At 54.7% G+C, this 16,918-nt stretch overlaps 2 protein-coding genes and 1 non-coding gene across 8 annotated transcripts; 2 read left to right on the top strand and 1 right to left on the bottom strand.

The window, feature by feature from the left end:
- Positions 1–5,792: 5,792 nt before the first annotated feature.
- Positions 5,793–8,501, top strand: RPL10 (ribosomal protein L10). Of its 4 annotated transcripts, XM_044236054.1 has the most exons (7): positions 5,798–5,962; positions 6,415–6,528; positions 6,840–6,898; positions 6,996–7,103; positions 7,300–7,438; positions 8,041–8,203; positions 8,288–8,501. In XM_044236054.1, the coding sequence occupies exons 4-7, from the start codon at positions 7,067–7,069 to the stop codon at positions 8,438–8,440; spliced, it is 492 nt and encodes a 163-aa protein (XP_044091989.1). In that variant the 5' UTR covers positions 5,798–5,962; positions 6,415–6,528; positions 6,840–6,898; positions 6,996–7,066; the 3' UTR covers positions 8,441–8,501. The 4 variants fall into 4 exon arrangements, with proteins under 4 accessions (XP_044091991.1, XP_044091988.1, XP_044091989.1 ...); XM_044236053.1 differs by lacking the exon at positions 6,415–6,528 and having other exon boundaries at positions 5,797–5,962; XM_044236055.1 differs by lacking the exon at positions 6,415–6,528 and having other exon boundaries at positions 5,833–5,962; positions 6,986–7,103.
- LOC122897851 lies at positions 7,860–7,993 on the top strand. The gene has a single exon (XR_006382682.1). It is a non-coding gene; the product is annotated as a small nucleolar RNA SNORA70 (small nucleolar RNA).
- Positions 8,502–9,298: 797 nt separating the features above from the next.
- Positions 9,299–16,000, bottom strand: DNASE1L1 (deoxyribonuclease 1 like 1). 3 transcript variants are annotated; one of them, XM_044236050.1, is made up of 8 exons: positions 15,870–16,000; positions 12,414–12,626; positions 11,989–12,077; positions 11,819–11,905; positions 11,078–11,178; positions 10,834–10,946; positions 10,499–10,747; positions 9,299–10,416 (listed from the first exon to the last, which is right to left on the bottom strand). In XM_044236050.1, the coding sequence occupies exons 2-8, from the start codon at positions 12,543–12,545 to the stop codon at positions 10,282–10,284; spliced, it is 906 nt and encodes a 301-aa protein (XP_044091985.1). In that variant the 5' UTR covers positions 12,546–12,626; positions 15,870–16,000; the 3' UTR covers positions 9,299–10,281. The 3 variants fall into 3 exon arrangements, with proteins under 3 accessions (XP_044091985.1, XP_044091986.1, XP_044091987.1); XM_044236051.1 differs by having other exon boundaries at positions 15,874–16,000; XM_044236052.1 differs by lacking the exon at positions 15,870–16,000 and adding an exon at positions 14,001–14,260.
- Between the last annotated feature and the right edge of the window lie 918 nt (positions 16,001–16,918).

Below are 16,918 nucleotides of genomic sequence, written 5' to 3'. Positions count from 1 at the left end.
CAGACAGGCACCGAAGCGTCTACACCCAGTGCGGGGCTCAGACTCACGATCCCGAGGTGCAGAGTCCCACGCTCTCCCGACTGAGCCCGCCGGGCACTTCGGGAGGGTGCTTCGCTCTGAAAAGACCTGCGGAATCGCCTTCCAGGGCGGCTGGACCATCTTCCCTGACCACCCTGCATGTTTGTACAGCACGGGGTGATTGAAAATGTTACAAAGCGACATTAGTTTGAGCCACATTGTTAACAATTGTCTCTCTCTTCTCACTGTATTCTGCTGCTGCAATCTCCAACGTCCTTATTCGATTTTACACACTACACGTTGATTCCACTGTGTTTCCTTTCCCACTTCTTTTCCGTAGCAACACGTCTTGGAAAACCAGCCATGTCAGTAGACAAATGTGTATACGTGCCTTCTCCGGCCGCACGGCATCGGAGAGCACAGATGCACCGTGCTTTCCGGAACGGATCCCCGGCTGCCGGGACTCTGGCCTGTCCTCGCTCGCTCTCCGCACTGCATCTTGGCGCCGCAACAGCCTGCTGTGAACCGGGGCCAGTCTCCCTCGAGGTTATAACCACCTGGAAGTGGAACCGCCTGATGGAGACCTACTGGCGTTCAACGCACTGCCAGACACAAAGTGATCGCTTCCCGCAAAGAGGCGCGCTCCTTCTCTGCTAGGGCTGTCCGTGCTTTGCTATGGATGTCACGAATATTTTCCCTCCGTGTGGCTTTGGCCTTGAAAGACTAGGCTTGTTGGTTTGGGCTGTCAAGAAGCTGCCCATTTTTTAAAACAGGTTTTATTTTGGGGACGCCTGGGTGGCTCATTTGGTTGAGCGGCTGCCTTCGGCTCAGGTCATGATCCCGGGGTCCTGGGATCGCGTCCCACATCGGGCTCCTTGCTCAGCAGGGAGCCTGCTTCTCCCTCTGCCTCTGTCTGCCTGTGCTCACTCCCTCTGACAAATAAATCAATAAAATCTTTAAAAAACAAACAACAACAACAAAAATAAAACAGGTTTTGTTTTTAAGCGACCTCTACACCCAACGTGGGCCTGGGACTCGCGGCCCCGAGATCAAGAGCCACACGCCCTACCAGCCGAGCTGGCCAGGCGCCCCGACGTTGCACATTTCTAGATAACCAAATGTATTCAAGTCTCAGTTGCTGATTTCTGGGTTGCGTGTCTTGGGCACAAAGGCCTCCTGCCAAGCGTGAGGACAGTGCGGAGACTCGCGGCAGAATTTATGAGTCCCCGTTGCCAGCTCCTCCTCGCCCGAGCCTGGCAGGTGGACCCGCTGGTCCAATCCCCGGGGTCCTGGACAGCTGGCCACAGGCTTGGTGCCAATCGGCCGAGCCTGGGCCGGGGTGGGTGGGGCGGTGCCATTCAGCCCCCTGCTGCTGCCACCCAGGGATGCCAGGCCAGTTGGAGAGAAAGACGAGGGAATCCATAATGAGAAAATTAGTTAACGCTGTTGAGATGCATAGGTGGCCCACAGATAAGCACGAGAAATCCCGGAGGAAGCAGAGCCCATGAGAACAGAGGAGGGATCAGGGACTCAGGGACGGGCTGGGGCTGTGTGGGGGAGCTGCCGGGTTGGGTTTCCTGGGTGCTAGGAGGAAGGGCTTTCGGGAAGTGAGAGAGCGGAACGGAGATCCCGTCTGAAACCAGCGCTCTGGGGGTGCCTGGGCGGCTCAGGTGGTTGGGCGCCTGCCTTCGGCTCAGGTCATGATCCTGGAATCCTGGGATCGAGTCCCCGGACCGGGATGGAGTCCCCCACTGGGACTCCAGGCTCAGCGGGGAGTCTGCTTTTCCCTCTGACCCTCCGGCCTCGTGCTTTCTCTCCCTCCCTCTCTCTCAAGTAATCAATACAACCTTTAAAAAATAATAGTAAAAACATAAAAACAAGAAAAGTGTCCCGGCAGATTTGAAAGGGAGCCTTTCTTTAAAAAAAAACCAAGATGATTTATTTATTTATTTGTCAGAGAGCGAGAGAGAAAGAGCGCGCAAGCAAGCACAGGCAGACAGAGCAGCCGGCAGAGGGAGAAGCGGGCTCCCTGCGGAGCAAGGAGCCTCGTGCGGGGGCTGGAGGCCAATGCGGGGCTTGATCCCAGGACACCGGGATCCCAACCCCAGCCCAAGGCAGCCGCCCCACCGACTGAGCCACCCAGGCGTCCCTGAAAAAGAACGTTAAAAGTAGAAGAAACACCATCATTGAAATAAAAGTCCCAACAGATGGGTTGAACCCCAGACGGGTGCCGCTGAGGAAGGGGTTAGTGACCCAGAAGCCGGAGCCTCCGAAATGACCTCCTGCCCGGGTTCCCCTCTTGCTGGGTGGTGGGGCTCCTCCTTCCCTGGGAAACTGCAGCAGCCCCTCCTCAGGGCTCCAGGCTCTGGCTCCTCAAGGCGCCCCCATCCTGGCTTCTAGGCTCCCGGGACGCCAACCTCTTCCCCCTTTGCCCCTGCTCTGGGGGCAGCAGCTTCCTCCCGCATCACCTCTGTGACTCCAGTCGTGCAGTCCGCGAGTGACCGATGCCTCCCAGTCAGTCCCCTCTGTTGGGAAACCGTCTGTTTCCCGTAGCCCGACTCATGCCCGACGGGTGCAGGATCCGAACGGGGAGGGGTCCGGGAAGACAGACTGCCGGGCCAGAATGTGGGGGCCGGTCTGGTCAGCCCTTGGGCCGCAGTGCGGGGCTCCCTCCCGGCCAGTGGGAAGCGGGACGCGAGGCCCCCGTGGCTGGCAGGGGCCTCGTGGGTCGCCAGGCCCTCACCTGCGGCTCACCGGGATGAAGGGCCAACCCTGGCAGTAAGTGACGCGGGGAACCCGAGCGGCCGCTGCGGCGGCGAGGACGGTCATGAAGATGGGGTTCGCGACGATCCCCAAGTACACCTGAGAACGCGCCGCGAAAGAAGGACGAGTTCGAGTCCGGGTTCCTTCCCTCTGGGCTCGGCTCACGCCACCCGTATGACAACCAGAGAACTTTCACGAGGGCCCTCTACAAATTCCCTTAGTGCCTCTGCCTGCCAGGGTGGGCAGGGCCGAAAATCAAACAACGCTTAGTTGTGCGGGTTACAGAATCCCAAGGTCAGCGGTGTTCCCAGGTCGTGTTTCTCCTGTGAGAGATAAGGCGGTGGTCGGAGGAGTGGGACCGCCACGCCTGGAACTGGGGCCTCTGGTGAGCCTCAGCTGAAGCTGACAAAGGGGTGACATCAGTCCCTCGGAGCGTCATTTGTAGTTGGAAATAGCTGCTTCCCTGTATCTAAAGGCCTCATCTTTCCTTGGTAGATAAGGTGTCATTTAGCCATCTGGGTTACGATCTTTGCAAAGGAACTCATATTGTGTTTGAGATCTGTGCAATCCCTTGTGTCGCCTCGGCACAAAGTGTGAGTCATGAGGAAATAGTGCACACGTCATTACAAATCCCCAGATTTAACTTGTATCTATAAATGAATCCTATTCGAGCATTATGGGGATGGATTCTCAGGCTGTCAGAGTGAGGTAAGCTGAGACACTCAATGGTGCTGAAGTCCCTAATTGAGATATTCTTGGTAGAAGTTACAGTAGCACGTTTGCTGGTGTGAAACCTAGCATTACATTTTGTAGGTGGACTGAAACTTGGACTCAGGGGTGTCTTATTTGATGGGTTTTAATGCCAGGACAATCTTGCTGTGAGGTAGACAAGGGAATACAAAATGTTGGGGGGGCATAAAGTATTGGGCAGAGAGGAATTTGAGGGTACATTCATTACAGTCGATCTGAACACCCCATCCCTATGTTTCATGGGATGGCCAGAAGCAGCTCTTTTTCATGAAGCTTTGTGAGAACCTTAAATTGGGAACACCTGCATTTTTTTTAAAGATTTTATTTATTTATTTGACAGACAGAGATCACAGGTAGGCAGAGAGGCAAGCAGAGAGAGATGAGGAAGCAGGCTCCCTGCCCAGCAGAGAGCCCGATGCGGGGCTTGATCTCAGGACCCTCGGATCACGACCTGAGCCGAAGGCAGAGGTTTTAACCCACTGAGCCACCCAGGCGCCCCAACACCTGCATTTTTGAAAAGCTTTGAAAAGAAAGCCGTGGGGGCAACTGGTCTGCTCAGTCAGTAAGTCATGAGATTCTTTTTATTTTTTTAAAGATTTTATTCATTTATTTGACAGACAGAGATCACAAGTAGGCAGAGAGGCCAGCAGAGACAGAGAGGAGGAACCAGGCTCCCTGCTGAGCAGAGAGCCCGATGTGGGGCTCGATCCCAGGACCCTGAGATCATGACCTGAGGTGAAGGCAGAGGCTTTTAACCCACTGAGCCACCCAGACGCCCCACACATGAGATTCTTGATCCCTGGGTTGAGAGTTCAAGCGCCATGTTGGGTTTGGCGCTTACTTCAAAAAACAGTAACAACAACAACAACAACAAAAGATAACCATGAATGTGATAAGCAGGCAGAGGCTATAGCATGCTTGATATATATATAACTCTAAATGCTGTAGGTAGCAGAACAAAATAACCTGACTTTAGTTGCTCCAGTGGAGTCACAGGCTCTCACCCACTTTCCAGAACTAGAGTCCCTCGATGGATGGGGTGCTGGGTGCCCTGGATAGCACCCTGCACCATCGGTGTAAGTGGAAACCACAAAGGGACCTGCAGGCATTTACTCAAGTGACAGATTGTCCTGGAGATCAGGTGTGTTTGAACAGGATTCCCTCCTTGGCAGAGGCCACAGGTATCAAGTGACACGGGAAAGACTTTGTTACTTTTCTCCTGACCCCACCTCCAGAAGTGTGGACACTTCTGGCGGTTACTGAGATTGCTGGTAACTCAAGCACTAATTCTGCTCACCTTTCGAGATACTATTGTTGTGGGGGCGGGCGCTTTATTGCGAACCATTTCAGAGGCACACACTCCGGGGGCCGGCACGCAGTGGTGGGGGAAGAGATTGTGTAATATGGGCCCTGGGAGGGTGGAAGCGCCCAGAAGCGCACAGGAAGCCCGCTCTCAGAGCCCAGGACTGGGGCGCAGCCAGAGAACGAATGACATGTCGTGTTCCTTTGCCATCTTGGTTGGACTCGCCGTCCTCCCAGTCCAAGTCAAGCTTAAGAGCCTACTGTCTCTTTTCTCAGCCGGGTCAGGGTGGGCGGGGCTGGAGCCGCACACGGGGTCTCTCGGGCCCCGGATCATGGGGGAGGCTTCTCCCTGGCTCTTCTCTCGCGAGAGGGCGCAGCCCCGCCCCGTGTCTCCATTGACCGGAGGCTGTGCGCGAAGTTCCCGGCAACGCAGGTCCGGACTCTTCGGTTAGGGCGGGGGAGACGTGGGCGGGGTAAGCCAGCCACTCCGCCGACAAAGGAACTCGGACCGAGACTCCAGCATGGCGTGTGCCGTGGAGTCCTGGAGCCCAGAGGGAGGCTCGGAGGCCGGGTCTCAGCCTCGTGACCTCCAGGAACACGCACGCAGCCGCCGTAAGCCCCACTCTAGGGTACTTTACTTCTTTCAATTCCAGGAATATATGTCTTTTTGTGATGGCAAAGCCTCGGCGGGAGTTCTACACCCAAGATGGCCAGCCGGAAGCCGGTTTCTCGTGCCGATGTGGCGACGCCAGATTGGCCAACCGGCTGCCCGTATGCTAACACCCTGCTGTGCCCCGTTCTGAGTGTGTGCGGAAGCCACGCCTGCACGCAGGCGCAGAACGGTGCTGCGTCTATGGTCTAGGAAGTGTGACAGAGCGTCCACCCGCCCTGTCCAGGACTCTATGGTACCTACGCGTGAAGATAGTCGGCCTATATAAGGCATGCGCAGGCGTGGGAGCACCTCTTTTTCTTCGGCGCGGTGAGTAGTAGAGGTTCTAGGGCCGTGCCTTGCCCTTGCTGATTTTCTGGCCTAGTTTGAGACCTGCCCTCGTCTTCTCTCCGACTTTATCTGTTTCGTTGCAGCCACTGAAGATCCTGGTGTCGCCATGGGCCGCCGCCCCGCCCGGTGGTGAGTCCCGAATCCGTGAAATTTAGCAGCTGTGAAAAAGGAGGGAGAACCGTATTTCGCCTCTAAAACCAACTGTGGGGTGGGGCCTCTAGTGCACCTTTCCTGTACTGGGAACAGACTCCACGTTTTTCCAAATATCTTCCGGGTCGCTTGGGGTCTTTGGTTATACTGTTTCTTTAAAAGTTGATGTTGCCCTTTAGAGCTGCTTCTGTTTTGTTCGGGGTGGGAGATTGACTACCCTGGACTACATCCGTTCCACCACTTTCCGGGCTGGGAGCGACGTCCGCCTTGCTTCCCTCCTGTCTTGGAAATTCGCCACGTTTTTAGGCTCGATACCCTTCCAGGGCCTTTGTGTACTATCCCGGTCTTATTTCCGGGCGACATGCCCGTGCCTTTTCGGGCGCCAAGGGCCGCCCCAAAAAGCGGGCTCAGCCGCCTCGTGTGCCCTGCAGGGGGCGTCAGGATCTCTTCACACGTAGTTCGGAGGCGGATTTAGTGCCACGTGCCCAAAAGTCGGTGGACGGCATGAACTGAATTACTAATCAGCGAGTTGGCAGTGCCTTGAAGTGAGACATAATTTTTTTTTTTTAAAGCCCTTTTGGACATGTTGACTTTGTGCGAAGTATGAAACCATAATAAGGGATCAAGCGAGATTGTTTTGCTTTTATGTTATTAACATGGGTGTTTTCTAACATCTCACCACCTTACTTTGACCATATCTTGCTTAAAACCACCAGGGATGGAGACAGCTGGAGATTGACACATTGTTGTCCTCTCCATTCCCAGTCCTCCTTTCGTCTTAGTTTAAGGGAGCCCCCCAAAGTATTGGTGGGTTCAGTTGTGAACTGTAAACTTGGGTTTCCCCCCCTCCCCGCAGTTACCGGTATTGCAAGAACAAGCCGTATCCAAAATCTCGCTTCTGCAGAGGTGTCCCTGGTAAGTAGTGGGAGAGCTCCCAGAGTAAACTGGTTTGGCTCCACTGACTGAGGTGCCTATGGCACCCACTCCCACACACTTAACAAGTTCTTTTCAGATGCCAAGATTCGCATCTTTGACCTGGGGCGGAAGAAGGCAAAAGTAGATGAGTTCCCACTCTGCGGCCACATGGTGTCCGATGAATACGAGCAGCTCTCCTCTGAAGGTGAGGCGGGGCGCCTTCCTAATCACTCTGTCCGTTCTGACTGCCTGGGCTTTATCAGTTAGTCCTGAGTACGCAGTGGGCAGCCTTTGTCAACGTGGCCGCGACAGATGTGCTGTGAGAGCCAGGGAGGGTTACGGTAACTGCTTCAGGGCTGTCCTGTCTCACTGTGCTGCCTCCCCCCCCATCGCCAACCTAGCCCTGGAGGCTGCCCGTATTTGTGCCAACAAATACATGGTGAAAAGCTGTGGCAAAGATGGTTTTCACATCCGAGTGCGGCTCCATCCCTTCCATGTCATCCGCATCAACAAGATGTTGTCCTGTGCTGGAGCGGACAGGTGAGCTGGGTCCTGGGTCTCTGCCTTCTCAGGTGTATGGCCGTAGTTGAGGTCCTTGTTCGGCTTGATTTCTTTTTTTTTATCTTAATCAGAGTAAAGAAATGGGCCTCGCACAATCAAACTCAACCACCTGTAATAAAACCAGATTACATGTTACCGGGTGCATTTTAATGGACTATTTTCCCCTCCTACCACTGCACAGAATTGACTTGAGGGAACAAGCATAAGAGGCATGGTGACTCAGACTTTGCCTCTTGGTGACTGACTGGTGGAGGGAGGTGCTTCTGAGGGAGTAGCTTTAATCCTGCTGACAGCCATCTGCCAGAAGGCAGGTAACTGAAGCAGTCACAGTTCAGTCTTTCGGGTGAGCCCAGTGCCACCTCATAGGGACTGGCTAGTCAGTTTTGGGGTTTTCTGTTCTCTGCAGCCAATTAAGCCGACTGTGCTCTTTGTCTATGGGGGCCCAGTGTGCCATGGCTGCAAACAGTAGCCTCCTCGGTAGTGTATGCAGCCTGTTGATTGTATGGGTTGCCCTAAGGGACCTTGGAGACAGCCCTTTTGGTGGATGCTGGGGTCTGACCTCATGGCTATCTCCAATTTAGGCTGCAGACAGGAATGCGGGGTGCCTTTGGAAAGCCCCAGGGCACAGTAGCCAGGGTCCACATTGGCCAAGTCATCATGTCCATCCGTACCAAGCTGCAGAACAAGGAGCATGTGATTGAGGCCCTACGCAGGGCCAAGTTCAAGTTCCCTGGCCGCCAGAAGGTGAGTTGTGCTGAAAGCACCATTCTTTCTTTGCTTGCCTCAGTGTCCAGACGTTATGATGACATTCTTTTCATCTCTCCCTAGATCCACATCTCCAAGAAGTGGGGCTTTACTAAGTTCAATGCGGATGAATTTGAAGACATGGTGGCTGAAAAGCGGCTTATCCCAGATGGCTGTGGGGTCAAATACATCCCTAACCGTGGTCCCTTGGACAAATGGAGGGCTCTGCACTCATGAGAACCTTAGCACTACCCCTTCCCGTCCTATTCATGCCCACCAATAAATCCAACTTCCTGTCTGTCTGTGCATCTGGATTCATGGTGGGGGGGGCCTTTTTGGAGACTCTGAAGTCACAGTCCTTTGAGAAGAAGGCTGCTAAGTTGGCCAGGATTGGCATCTTCTCAGTTGTCTAGGATGTTGAGTTGGACCTGCCTAGATGAGAAGTTGTCAGTTCGAGATTTCCCTTTACAACTCCACTCTGATGAGTCCCTAGGCACTGAGTGCTGCCTTAAAGTGGCTGCTGTGGAAGCTCTCCTTGAGGAGGGTCCCAGACTAGCAATATGATCAGAAATGGGGAGAAGACAAGACCAGGCATGGTTCTGGCCATGTTTGAACCGGCTGTCTATGAGCTGGGTCTTCCTGTTAGCCCTTAAGTAGTTTGTGTTAAAAGTTGTAAGGCAGCTTTGGCCACCCCTTCTGTGGCCTCTAGAAGTCCTTGACTGCACCCTGAGCTCAAGCTCCCCCAGATCAACTGAAATGGCCTGTAAGATGACCTTTCTTGGCAAATAGTGTGCAGCTCCCCTTGGTCTGGGGGTTCTTTGTGCTGTTTGGCACTTCAGTTGTAGGCCAGGGTTCCAAGAGGAGCATTCGCTTCAGCACCCTGGGGCAGCAGAACTAAGCCAGAGGCATCTCTACTAGGCCAGATGCCCTGTGGCTCCCCACCCAAAAGGGGGTTCTAAAGAGCTGGCTTCCAGAGTGGCCCGTAGTGGCTGCCCAGCCCCACTGCTGCTTCCCTGGGCTGGCCTGTGGTGTGCTGCTGGGAGTCTCTGGCCATTGAGAATCCACCAGCCTTTTTAATCATTTAACAGCCATTCATAAGGTTGAAAATTCCCTTTATTCTTGACCTTGAGATGGTTCTCAACCATAAATATTTGTGTTTAAATGGCCCTGATGTCCTCCTACCTGTATTTACTGAGCTCTGGAAAATAAAGCTGGGGAAGGAAGGGTTCTATGATACCAACACCCAAAACAAGGATCATTGTTAACATTTTGTGAAGTATCTGGTAGTCCCTTCACCTGCACGAGCACCTAGGTCCTCATGGGCGGGGCCTCTCATCTGTTTGCCCCTTAGCCTTGGTTACCAGCCCGAGCCTTGCCTTGTGGGCACGCAGCCAGCGTGACTGACTGTACTCCGGGTGGGGTGAGGTTGGGCTGCACCGTGGTTGTGAACTTGGGCTTGACAGCAGACAGCAGGGCTGTTTGCAACTGTTTTTATTGGAGTCAACGATTGTAAATACTTTGTTTGCTAGTTACTGTGCGCGTGTGTGTGTGTAAACTTCTTATAGATCCCCTGTGTCTGCCGCAATTTTAATACTGATAGGGATCCTGCGTGTAATAAAAACGGCCCCTTGGCACATCTGCTCGACTATGTAATAGCCCCGCAATTTAGCTTTTTGTTCGCAGCGGTGTTTCCTTTTGGTTATCTAATAAAATCTTCCAACATATTGTGATTCCCTTCTCTGAGCCCTGCAGTTGAGCGCAAATCACCTGAGCCCCCGTCTCCTCCCCCAGCCCTGGAGCCTGCTCTGTCCCCATCCCTGACACTAGCTGGGGGCAGAGTGGCATGCGTCTAGCCTCAGGGCCTGCCGCCTCCCACATTCTAATGCCGGGCAGGGGCCCAACCAAAGAACAGAAGCCAAGCGGAAGAGAAGGCAGAAGGCCAAGGGTTGCATTGTGGTGGGGCGGGGCTACGATCAGATGGAGGAGTCTCTCGGGAGCACACACGGGGGAGTGAGCAGGATCCCAGTCCCCAAGGCAGCGCGGTCCTCACATCTGCGGGCGGCAGGCTGAGGGCTGCTTCAGGCCACCAGGCCCAGGCGGGGGAGCAGGAGCAGCAGCAGCAGCAACAGGGCGGCCAGGCCAAGAGGCGGGACCCCGGGTGCCGCCCGGTTCAGCTCTACTTCCACAGGGTAGTGGTCGCTGATGTTGAGGGCCTGGGGGAAGGCAGCAGGACAGAGCCTCAGCGTTGGGGCCGAGGCACTTTCCTGTGGGCCCGTTGTGGCCTCACCCCTTTACCTCCTCCTCGGTGAGGCCGAAGCTCCTGGGGAAGTTAAAGGCAGCCGCGGAGCGCAGCAGACTCTGACAGCGCCCCCCGTGCAGCACCACGCGGTCATAAGCGCAGCGGGTGCTGGCCCGCACGGTGGTGTCCTCCTCGTCGCCGATCACCCACTGGAAGCCTGCCTGCGTCCGTAGTACCAGCTCCCCCAGGCGCTTTTTGGGCAGTGAGGCACAGTCAGCGTTGAAGTCCCCGAGCAAGATCATGTCCTGGACAGGGGGGCAGGAGTCAGACCCGGCCACCCAGCAACCCCCCCCCCCCCGCCCCGTCCCCCGTGCGATCATCCCAACCTTACCTGGCTCTGCCAGCGCTGGGAGACATCCAGAAACACGTCGTACAGGGCGTTCAGCTCCTTCTCCACGGCCTTCGGAGTGGTGTGCAGCGGGACCAGCACCAGGCTGGGAAGGACTGCAAAGCCCCAGGGACCAGGGGCTCCCACCTGCTCCTGGGCACTCCTCGCCCAACCACGCCCTTGGGACCGCCAGCCAGCCCCTCCTTCCGGCTCCCAGGCAGCCGGGCCACCCTTCTTCCCTTCCTACCCTTGCTGGGAAAAGTGAACTGGGCCACAAAGGGCTCCCGGGCAAAGAGATCATCCGAGTCCTCATACACGTAGGAATCCAGCACTTGTGTCTTGTGTGACCTGGGGGACCGAGGCATGAGAAGCAGTGGCCCCACATCAGTGATATTTAGCTCCGAGCCGGGACTCAGAGCGAGGGCCCTCCACGACCAGCCCTATTTCACGTGACCGCAGCCTTCCTAGCCGCTTTTCTAGAACTTGTTTTTCATTGAGATATACTTCACATAACACGGAAGAGAATTCTAGACAGATGATTTCATCGTCACCTGAGCACGCCCCTTGCCCTCTCCATCCCGACCCCAGAGGGTTCCCCCAGCGCAGGCTGTCCTACAGACTTAGGGCTGTCTCTGGAAACTGGGTCTGCCCACGGTCCTCAGTGAGCCCCCATTGTTGAGTCTCTTCCCAGAAGCTTCGTCTGGTTCACTCCCAAAGAGGAGGCCAGCCTTGCCCTGAGCCCCTGCGCTGGTTTCCACAGGCGAGAGGCAGAGCGGCCCCACGTCTGCACGTGGATAATGAAGTCCCCCTGCCGTAGGGACACGTGGCCATCACAGCTGGCTAGGCCGGAGGAGAGGCTGAGCCCGAAATAAAACCACTGAGGAGAAAAAGTGCAACGAGAAGATGAGGGCCACCGCGGGAGGAAGGCACCTGGAGCTCCTGGCACTGGGCGCGCTGCCAAGCCCGGCCCGGCCCCGTCTGTGCTTACCGGTACACGTACACGTACTTCTCCATGTAGGTGCTGCGCCCCAGCGATGGGCTGCTCAAGACGCTGTAGAACCCAGAGCCATCCAATCTGCCGGGATAGGGAAACCCAGGGTCAGGGCCCCCGAGGTGCTGCGGGGGCCCCCCAGATTAGCCCCCCCGAGCCTTCCTCACCGATTGAGTTCTCGGAGCAGGAGAGAGATAGCACTGCCAGAAGCGTCCACTACCTCCTGCAGCACCATGATGTCGCAGCGAGCCAGGATCTGCCAGACAGCAGGAGGGCTGGTCAGTGCCAGCGACCTCGGGAGGAAGACGGGCTTCCTGGGGAACTAGCACTGGTGCAGCCAAGAGTGGTGCGGCTCTCTGGCTGAGGCCCACGGAGAGCACTGGGACCAGCAAGGACCTGGGAGGAGACCGAGTGCCGCCCCAACCACACTGTACCCATGTTACGGAGGAAACGGAGGCCGATGACAGGGAATGTGCTCCCCATCTCCATACCCACATCTCCTGATGTCCCCTCTCCTCTGGGAAATGCCCCTGGTCAGGCAGGGTGGGGGCTTTGGGTCGTGGGCACAGCTTTCCTTCAGTGATGAACCTACCCGAACGAAGGTGTCCAGCACATGTTCTCTGGCCGCCTTGGAGAGCGTCAGCCGCTGGCCATTGAAGGCACAGATGCGAAAGGCCTCAGCGCCCCCAGGCAGGAGAAGCAGGAGCATGGCTGGGTAGTGCATGGCTGTGTGGGGGTTGCCGGGACCCTCTGGAGGAATCCAGGCCGTCCCAGGGCACGCTTCCAGCTGGGCTCTGTTCTGCTTCTGAAAGGACATGGCAGTGTGGGACCGAGCCAGCACCGGCCTCCCAGAACCGCCAGCATCGCAGACCGCCTGCCCTTCTCCCCATGGACACCTCCCAACACCAGCACGCAGGGCTCGACTTCACTTTTTTTTTTTTTAAACGATTTTAAGTGGGGTGCCTGGGTGGCATAGTCAGTTGGGCGTATGACTCGTGATTTCGACTCAGGCCACGATCCTGGGTGCTGGGATCAATCCCACACTGGCAGGCCCCCTCCTCAGTGGGGAGCCTGCTTCTCCTTCTCCCTCTGCCTTGTCCCCCCTGTTCATGCTCTGTCTCTGAGTCTCTCCATCATCTCTCAAATTTCGAAGATTTTATTTTTAAGTAATCTCTACATCCAATGTGGGGCTTGAACTCACAACCCCGAGGTCTAGAGTCTCATGCTCCACGGACTGAGCCCGCCAAGTGCCCCTCGACTTCATTCTTCTTAATTGTGCTAAAATACACATAGCATAGAATTTACCATCTTGACTTTTTTTTTTCACCATCTTAACCATTTTTAAATTTTTTTTTATTTTTTTTAAGATTTTATTTTATTTATTTGAGAGAGACAGTGAGAGATTAACCATTTTTAAATGCGGAGTTGAGCGGCATTAAGTACATCCACACTGCCATCCATCGCCAGAATTTTTCCAGCTTCCCAAACTGAAACTCTGTCCCCATTAGACACTCGTCCTCTGGTCTCCTTCCCCCAGCCCCTGGCGCCCACAGTCCCACTTTGTGTCTCCATGAATCTGACTACTGTCAGCACCTTGCAGGAGAGGAGTCATACGGTACGTGTGTTTGTGACTGGCTGATTGCACTAAGCAGGTTGTAGCATGTGTCAGAATTTCTGTCCTTTTTAAGGCTGAAGAGCATTCAGTGGTATGGATAAACCCAACTGAACTGACCTACTCCGCCGTTCATGGACACTTGGCTCGTGTCCAGCCCTGGCCGCTGTCAATCACACAGCTTGCGAACCTGAGTGTGCCAAGATCTCTTCCAGTTCCTGCTGCGGATCCTTTCGTGTGTATACCCAGAAGTGAAATTGCTGGGTCACACTTTTCTGGGGAGCCACCAGACCATCTTCCACAGGGGCTAACTCCTTTGTTCCATTCCCACCAAGAGGTCACAAGAGTTCACAGTGAATTCCAACTTTTAACCACCATTAGCAACACGTTATCTCTCTGCTTGGGAGATGCTATCTTTAAGACAAACTCCCAGCAGCAGAATTACTGGGTTCAAGGGCGTATGCACCGAAAATCATCTCAGCCAGACCAAATCACCCACTGCAGAGGGGGATGGGCCCCTTTCCCACGGCCCTGCCCTCCCCAGACAGCCCATCTTGTTCAACCTACCTGCTAAAGCCCCCTGCTTTTTGAGCGTCTCTTGGTTTACCTTGGTTTCAGATGCACTCAAACTTTGTCCTGTCATTTGGGTTCAGCCCCTTGTTTGATTCCTATCTGTGTCATTCTCATTTAAGCAACGTAAGCCCTCTATTTCTGTCTGCCTGCTTTTCTCTGTCACCTCTGTAACCAGAGTTACAAGTTGGGGTGCACCAACTTGAACACAACCCAAGGAAGGGTTAAAAGCTAAGAGGGTTTTCGGGGCACCTGGGCGGCTCAGTCATTAAGCGTCTGTCTTCAGCTCAGGTCATGATCCCAGGGTCCTGGGATCCAAGCCCCGTGTTGGGCTCCCTGCTCAGCGGGAAGCCTGCTGCTCCCTCTCCCACTCCCGCTGCTTGTGTTCCTTCTCTCGATGGGTCTCTCTGTGTCTCTCTGTGTCAAATAAATAAAATCATTACAAAAATAAATAAAATAAAAGCTAAAAGGTTTTTAGTTCTTGGTACGAGTAAGGAGACGGGGATGAAGCGCTGCCTCCCCAGGACGTTGACAGAGGAAGTTTTTATCCAGTGGGTTAGGGGTGAGGGCAGGGAGCTTACGTTACATAGGCAGTTTGGGTTCAATTGTGCAGGCCTAGCAAGTCAGCATGTTAGTGCAAACAATGTACGTTCAAAAAATGCTGGAAAACTCCACCTACAGGAGACTTTAGTATTATAATGGGCTAAAGGGAGTTACTTTAGGACAACTCAGGGGTGGGGGCGGGGGAAGCAAAGGGACTTCTGTGCTCAGCTCCAATCTAGCTCCAACTGGCTCACAGGAGCCGCTAACAGGCAAGACACACCTAACAAGGGGCTGTGAGGTGAGACAGTGAGCTGGCTGGGTGTCTCCGTGGCTGGAACTGTTGGTTGGGCAAAATAAACCGTATTCCTTCTCTGCTTCCGTCCCCTCCCCCACTGCCTTCTACTCACAGCTTTCAGCCCTCTTATTTTTTTTAAAGATTTATTTATTTAAAATATTTTATTTATTAATTGACAGAGAGACCCAGCGAGAGAGGGAACACAACCAGGCGTAGTGGGAGAAGGAGAAGCAGGCTTCCTGCCGAGCAGGGAGCCCAATGCGGGGCTCGATCCCAGGACCCTGGGATCATGACCTGAGCTGAAGGCAGACACTTAATGACTGAGCCACCCAGGTGCCCCAAAGATTTTAATTTATTTGAGGGAGGAAGGGAGGGAGGGAGAGAGAGAGGGAGTGAGCGAGAATGAACATGAGGGAGAGGGGGAGAGAGAGAACCCAGAGCAGGCTGCACACTGAGCACAGAGCCCCATGCAGGGCCCCATTTCACGACCCTGAGATGACGATCTGAGCCGAAACAAGGAGGAGGACAATTAACTGACTGCAACACCGGGGCACCCCTTTGAGCCCTCTTATTGGAGTAACTTCCCACTGCATCCCAGGTAACATTTTGTCACCTCCCGCTCTGCCTTCCTCTATCTTCCTTGCCCTCTCTTCCCTGTTCTCCCTTCTTTGTCATCTAGTCTCTTTCATACTCCTGGCTGGGCTGAATGTCTGTCTCTCCTGGGCCACCTGCTCTGTCACTCATGCTGGCTTGGGTGCCCTGCCCTGGTTACTATTCTGGGATGTATGTGGACATCTGAGCAGCCCCGGGCTGTCAAGGGAAGGCTAGAAGGCTCCGGGGTCAGGGGCCCACACAAGGGCCAAGGGCAAGAAGAACCATAGTGACTGTTTCTGGCCTCAGCCGAAAACCCAGCCCAGGCCCAGGCTCCCAAGCTAAGTCTTGGCCCCCAGGGGTTCCCTTCCCCTTTCTCCCTTCTCCCCATGCAGGGGGCAACTTCCTCCCTCCCTCTGCTCAGAGGGCTCCCATACCTACTCAGACCAGCTCGTATCCACGCCAGCCGCAGCTCTAAGAGATCGAAAACACGTCTACGGAGTCGCCGCGGCGGTCTGGGAAGGAACCTTAGGGAAGAAAAGAGGAAGGGACTCTTCCCGACCCACCCCTCCGGCCCGGCCGGTCGCCCCACCCTTCCTGGCGCTGGGGCTGGGCCCCGCGGGGCCGACGGCCGGACTCCACCTTCTCTGACCCACGTGGAAGCAGGCGCCTGCTGGAGGCCTGGAGCTGTGGGCGGGTGACAGCCCTGTGAGTCACAGAGATCGAGCCTCAGCGTTCCTATAATGAGTGGGGTCCCTGTGCCAAGGGCGCGGGTGGGGGGGGCGGAGCCAGCGCGCAAAAGCAAACCAGGAGCTGTGCTCTCCCAGGCCCAGCCCTCAGTCCCCCACACGGGTTGCACCTGGTAGGAGACACGCGTGCCCGATGTCGGGGGAGACCTGTCGCGAGCCTGGGGACCCCCGAGGACAAGAGCCTCTTCTCCGTGTCCCCAGGGCGCTTGCCAGCGTGGCTGCACACTCCGCTCTCTGGAGACCCCAAGTGAGCCAGCCAGGCGCCCAGATTTATTTTTGAAGCACCTTTTAATTGTTTTTTAGAAAATGTTTCCAGGGGCTCAGTCAGTAGGGCATGTGACCCTTGAATTCAGGGTCCTGAGTTCAAGCCCCACGTTGGGGGTAGAGATTATTTAAATAAAAGAAGGGGGAAGAGGAGGAGAAGGAAAATAAACAACAGCTTAGCGGATACAAGGCTTTCTCCTGGGAGTAGAAGTGGTGGTTGAGAATACTGGAAATGTGCGGAACGACAGGAAATACTGTATTATACATGGTATCTTTATTATTTGGCATATGTTGCTACATATACATCACACATTACATGTTACATATATATACACATATTGTACAAAGCTGTAATATTGTAACTGCAAAATTGTGTGCAGTTAATTACGTGAAACTACATAATGTAACACATAACAGGTTACATACATAAAACATGGCATACAGTATAAAATGCTACAAAATATTACAAAACG

This window comes from Neovison vison, chromosome X (assembly GCF_020171115.1).
Source record: "Neovison vison isolate M4711 chromosome X, ASM_NN_V1, whole genome shotgun sequence".
Classification (NCBI taxonomy): Eukaryota; Metazoa; Chordata; class Mammalia; order Carnivora; family Mustelidae; genus Neogale; species Neogale vison.
Note: the sequence above shows the minus strand (reverse complement) of the source record. Positions and strands in the feature narration are given on the sequence as shown.